Source organism: Acanthochromis polyacanthus, chromosome 3 (assembly GCF_021347895.1).
Source record: "Acanthochromis polyacanthus isolate Apoly-LR-REF ecotype Palm Island chromosome 3, KAUST_Apoly_ChrSc, whole genome shotgun sequence".
NCBI lineage: Eukaryota > Metazoa > Chordata > Actinopteri > Pomacentridae > Acanthochromis > Acanthochromis polyacanthus.
The window spans coordinates 18,201,711-18,208,398 of NC_067115.1; the positions used below are offsets into that span (position 1 = coordinate 18,201,711).

General features: G+C 37.6%; 1 protein-coding gene across 1 annotated transcript; it reads left to right on the plus strand.

Annotated features, from left to right (window-relative positions):
- The first annotated feature begins 1,531 nt into the window (after positions 1-1,531).
- Positions 1,532-2,533, plus strand: LOC110969622 (ecto-ADP-ribosyltransferase 4-like). Its single transcript, XM_051945952.1, has 2 exons — positions 1,532-1,543; positions 1,733-2,533. Exons 1-2 carry the CDS (start codon positions 1,532-1,534, stop codon positions 2,531-2,533), a joined length of 813 nt encoding a protein of 270 aa, XP_051801912.1.
- Positions 2,534-6,688: the final 4,155 nt, after the last annotated feature.

Here is a 6,688-nt window from a genome sequence, read left to right on the forward strand (position 1 = left end):
CAGAGTCATTTCCCAGCAAAGAAGTTCCGCATCAGAGGACTTACAGGTAAAACTGCACGGCTCACACATTCTTCTTCACTGCCTTTGCTCGCAAGTGCCACAGCTAATGTGAACCTTATCATGCATATGATATCTGCACAGTATTTAATATTTGATTACTTAACAGTCTCAAGAAGTGCTTTTACAGTTTGCTTTTTTTACTACAAATTCGTTCCAGCATATTCATATGCCATGCTTACATTCATTGCGTGCAAATGAAAGCAACAGGCGTTGCTATATCAGTGTTTATATTGCAAGAGGGAGGTTCTACTTGTGGTTGTACTGGCAAATCCTGTTGGGTAGGTAGCTCAAGGAAAAAAAGAAACAAAGGGAAGTTATCCAGTTGCAAAACACAGGCTTAGAAGAGTTCTATTTCTTGGACACTAATAAATGGTCTATTGACATTTTCTCAGATAAAAGGCCACACTTCACTGTCCGTGAATTTGGTAAGTTATGAACCAATGCAATAAATGTAAGATTTACAAAACTGCTGGCAAATGTCAAACTGTAATGTGTTTTTTTCTTGCCATTGCATATGCATTTGCACATCAACATTGTTAACTTTGAGTTTATTGCTGACTAAAGGGATGAGTTAAAAGTACAAAGAACAAATACCTGTTAAATTCAGTGCTGTATTTTTATTTTTAGTCACATTATGTACAATAAAATGCAAATGCAATAATTCCATGTTAGTCTGTGCTGTTTAAGACATTAGAAAAAAAAAAAAAAACATGGTACAATCTGTGGTCATCAGTCCAGTGGTTGGAGATCATGCTGTGAGACATCAGTGGCCAAAGTGGAGTTTTGGCAACAAATTTTGCGGCACATTTTCAGCAACATCATTAAATTTAGAACCTACTTCAACAAATGAGCCAGAATACTGCATGAAATGATGCAATCCACCGAGGATGTTTTTTCCAGCACACACTAGCAACAAACAAAACTTCACAGGAACATTAGAGCCACACTGATGGATGGCACAAGCTGATAACATGCCTCTGTTCTCTTTTGTTTAATCATAGCTGAGCACTGGGGTTCACCATGCATTCATCTGACATTGTACAGTCTGACACAATCTGAGATAAAGACTTTTCAAAATCCATATCACAATTATTGGGACTTCCAATAAATGTACAGAGGCCCCGAAATGATCATTTCTTTCTCCCTTTTAAACTTGTGCAACCTGTGCTGCACAATCTGATATTTATCATATCACAGGGTTTCCTCCTTGATTCCAGGAAAGACAATGTAAAAAGCAAACATTCTATATTGAACCAATTTCCTTGTGTTTTTCTTTTGTTTTTTTTTCCAGATGCACTATGCCTTCCTGGATGAGACAAACGTGTCACAGTAAAGCCTTTACATGTGCACTTACTTCTCTTGTCATAGTGGGGTTGCTCACATTTGTTGTCATATATACATTACTCAGTAGGAGAAGTATTCTCAGAGAGGTGTGTAAACCTGCATACTATTTAACTATATATATGATATAATGTCAAAGTTGGTTTTAAATTGAAAATGTTTACTACCAGCAGATTCTCCAGGATTTAACCATTATATGAGATGTTCTATTGTGATTACAATCTATGTTCAGAAATTCCTTCACACTTCTCATTGATGTTAATATTGTTCATTTGGAGTATGTTGCCATCTACTGGATACTTTGTGACATGCATTTTTTTTCTGATTTCAGGGGTTTGGTGACTGCCTATTCAAAGCTGAAGTTGTGACTGATAAGGTCGTAACACAGAAATGGGAAAGCTGCAGTACAAACTTCAGTCAGACCTGGAGTGAGGCGCAGCGACATGTTCAAGAACCCGCACACAAGTACATAGAAAAACATCATTTAACAGCTTTATACATGTACACAAGTTTGCTGCAACCTGTTAACCATGCCAGTTCGGCAAAACAAAAGAAAGCGTTTGGCTCCTGCTCGCTTTATCTTTTACTAAGTGAAGCCATTCAAATCCTCAAACACAGTCAGGTGACATGTCTCAACACATATTATAGAACAGAGACACTTGAACATCACCTGAACATCTCTAACAAACAGGTTCACTTCAACACCTTCATATTAGGTTCTGATCAGAAGAACTTTACAGGGATTGCTTCATGTTTCCAAGTGTACTCATGTTTTGGTGCCAATGTAACACATTACTCTGCTTTGAAACAAAATAATCAGGTACTCATTCCGCCCTATGAGGTTTTTAAAGTCACTGACATCCAGACAGAAACAAAGGGATGTAAAGTCCTTTACAGACTCAGGAGCAACCTGGACTGTGTTTATGACCAAGAGAGGGATGTGTTGCATCCAATATCTGCAGCACCAGTGGGGGGATTTTGGATCACTTTAACCATTGCTTGTGTTGTTATCATTTCAGTTCTGCTCCCCTTTGTTATTGTGAGGGTGCGCCATAAGAGGACTGCTTTATTTTACGGTGCTTCGTCTTTGCATAACAGCCCAGAAATCGCTCTGAGACCTGCATTAGGCTAATAATGCCATGTTGTAAAATGTCAACTTTTGCATACTTGAAAATTTGTATACATTAAAAAAATGTGCATAATTTCATGGAATGTTATTTTCAAATGGTGCTCCATTTCAGAGTCACTAAAATGCAACACTTCTTGGAAAGCTCAACTAATATTTAATACCTGAAAGTTTAAAGAATGTCTTAACTCAAATATCATCACTGCTGGTGTTTCATAAAGAGCAAAAACACTTTTACTGCGACATAATGCATCTAGAGCCAACAAGTCAACATCATTGCAATCACTCATAATAATACTGTCAGGTAATATAAGTAGAATACTGAGTTCTTACCTAATAGGCACCAGTACTTTTAGGTAGCAATACCCACAGTGATAATTAATTGTAATATTACCAGTATATTCATCTGTACTGTATACTGCCAACACTGTAAACTCAAAGTAGCTAAAGCATAAATCAAAGATTACAAGTGACAATGATCATTTGAATTAAATGCACAAATTAAACAATCAAGTTGACAGTTCACTTCAGAAGAAGGACATTGAAATGAAGTGAATGGAAAGTAATCTAACATTAACGCAAGATGAGAGCAAAACTGACTCAGATCTCTCTTAATTCGATTAAACTGGTAGGTCATCATTCATATAACATGTAGTTAGTCTGATCAAATGTACCAAAACATAAAGCTTTTAGCTGCTTTAATAGCACGACTTCAGATAATCCCTCTGATGGCCTAAAAACAGACAGTGTGGCATCTAGGTGAGAACAGGGATAAACAAACAAAAAAAAGTTCAAGGGTATCATGTCAGACCAAGCAGATAGTCTCAAACAGCTCTGTATATTTAAGACAGCACATCCTCATACCCAGTGTAGGGCATGGACATTAAAATGAACACTAACCCACCTTCTGGAAGAACGACCAGTCAACTGTTGGTACATTCTACTGCGGAGTAAAAACTGAGGAATGTTATACTACAAGTTAATATTTGCCACACTCATGCACACATTCTTCTCAGAAATTTCACAATCACTTGCTGATGTAATTCAACACCAGTGAAAAATTGACCTCTTTCAAAGTGTCAACACCTCATTGAGGGAATGAAGAGGCTAAAGTTTGCCAACTACTTCAGCCCACCAGGTCTTAAAAAGAGAGACGTTTTTCTTCTTGACAATGTTGTTTTAGTTTGTGCACAATGACTCACATTGCCAGTAAGGCAAACAACAGTCTGACACGATATATGCTGTTGAGTAAGACCTTGGAGACTGACATTATTCTTACCTGAATTTCAGCAGAAGTGTGACTGTACATGTACGCACATGCAGATGAAAGTTAGAGCTCCATATGTGTTGGAGTTTTTGAGAATCTTATCTCTGATGTATCAGTCATGCATGTGTACTATTCACTAACTACAGATCACAGGATAAAGATTTTGTCAACCACTTTTTGGCTTCTTGCTCCACATGGTTTTTTGTGTGTTGCTGACCTTTGCCCTCTGAGACCTAATGATTGATTCATGTCAAGACCTTTACAATATTCCATGACAACTATCGTTGCATCAGCAAAGGGGAACTTGACATTTTCACCTCTGCATCATCAACAAAATAAGTTCTATTTATTACACCAGATCTTTCAAAATACTGAGTATTGCATCACAGGTATAGATTGTATTTCCTCCTTTGCAACAAGCGCCACACCAACTAGTACGCCAGTGAAAGGGACAACCTTTAGTCACGAAACTGTTCTCAGGGTTACAAAGCTTTCTGAGTGTGCAGAAAGCGGCTGCCTTCGTGACTCTGCTGAGCGCAGGGAAAAACTCTAAACTAAGACTCCATAAGAATTTCCAAAAGGTAACAAATCTAAATGTGAAACATACATAACTAAGAGAACCAAATAAACATAAACCTGGTATACATGAGGAGCATATATTGGTGTTCAGCAAACAGGCCAGTATCAGCAGGGGGGCAGAAAGGTTACAAAACAGGACAAAACGGGTTGCACCAACCTGTCCACATTCAAATCTTTTAAAGACTCACCTTTTTAGAGATGCTTTTATTGAATAATACTGTATTTTATTTTAATATTTTAATTTTGTTGATTTTAAATTACTGTTTATTGACTTTTTATCTGTTTTCACTTTTAACTCTTGATTTATTTTATTGTATTTTATGTACAGCATCTTTGAGTTACTTGTAACGCACTTTATAAATAAAATGTATTATTAAAATGGTGGAGAACAAAGAAAAACACAGCACTATATATGCACAAAGGGAACTAATTAGGAGCCAAGACACTGGTGAAACAGATTAGGTAATAATAGAGGGAAAAATGAGGAACAAAGAACAGAAGTAAAACTACAAGCGATATTCAAGGAAAGACAATTTTGAAATAAAACAGGAAATAACTGGAAGTGTACATCAGACCAACACATACACGAACAGACGCAAACAGAGAAAGGGGAAATACAGACAGGGGCAAGGAAAGCATACAGGAATGTACAGCATTACACAACCAGATACTAAAACCCAGCAACCAAAGCAAACCTTGTATTATACAGGTTTGGTGGCAGGTTAGAGAGACTCACCGTTTCTGATTTTCAGCCCAAATTTATGAGCTCCCATGTAAGGAGAGTCAATGAGCGGTTTGGCCAGCACGTTCTGTGCTCTGCAGTGATTTACATAAAAAATATTTGTTAACCTGTGGCAATGAGACTGGCACTGGGTGAAAGAGGTTGAAATGCCTCCATTTCTATGAGGAGAAATTGTGAGAATGAGACAAGATTAACTGCACCTTTTTCATGCATTTTTTAAGGTCAAAATTTAATTAGTCGGTGACATCACGTCAAAAGACATCAAAACAGGGATTTTGACTAACAACATTGAAAGCCTTGTGACCTGTATAACGTTTGAATGAAGTTTTTACTGCAAAGTACATCAAAGCTACAGGGTTCCAAAGATGGACCACACGCTTTGATATATCATCAGTATGGGTGTTCTTAAGGGTGCGGAATGATTTAGGTGCCCTAAATCGTGTTGGAAGAATCTATAATAATAATAATAAGCCCGAGCACTAAGATATGATAACAGAATGTACTGTATAATTACAAAGAATAAATAGAGATCAAATTTTAAGAACACTTCATCGCTCTTTTCTTATGAAAAGAGATTAATCCCCATGTCCTCCCTCATGTTGGTAATACCCTTTAAGGCAGTATTTGTTTTAAATTTATAACCCCATTTTGCACTCTACACTGGTCACCATGTTTCTGTGGTTGACCTGCTGTCATTTCTGATCCCTATACACATCATCACTTTTAGGCTGCTAAAAATATAATATCTGCTTGTTGGTTTCAGGACCTTGTGTCTCATAGGTCCTTATCTACTCCTCATAGCTGTCGACAAATCTCCACGTCAGAGAGGAATGCCAGGGGAGGGGGAAGCCCATTTACTCAGAGCTGCACAGGTCAGGTAGGGAGGATCTGTCCGTGTGTGTGTGTGCGGTAGATTTCAAAATCTGCATGGGTTTGTGGAGGAACAAGGTTACTCATCAGCAGCAGGAGCATGACTCACTTCACACAAACTCAAGCAGAAAATAATAGTGTACCTCCTTTTTGGAGCTGATGTGAAAACTAAAGGCAGATGAACTCCCAGTCAAGAAATAGTTGTAGCATGTTAGCTCCCCTCAAAATCAGAAAGTGGGATTTTTGAATTTCAGTTAAAGTATAGAGCAAACAAGATACGATATCTTATCTGTGTAACTTTTCGAAAGGTGTTATTATGGGGGTTTTGAATTATGCTCGTCTAAACATGCCCCTCCTCCAACTCTGTGTTTAAAACAAAATATCCATGGATCTGAATGGTGTGTTTGTATGTTTTTTATTCAATGTATTGTTAACCTGATGCTCTGAAATGAATATATAAATGGACGGATGGATGGATGCTGTCAAACACGTTTGCATTTGCTACGAGAAAGGTCATTTGTATTTTGTAGAAATGCGTTACTGACAACAAAAATGCACGCAGATGTTATCACTCAAACATGCACTTGCACAAAAAAAATGCAGCTCGTGTGGGAGTTCTCCCACAGAATTCTATTCATCAGCTAAAGACACAACTATAAAGAGGAAGGAATAAAGGCACTCACACTGTCTGTGAGAGCAAACA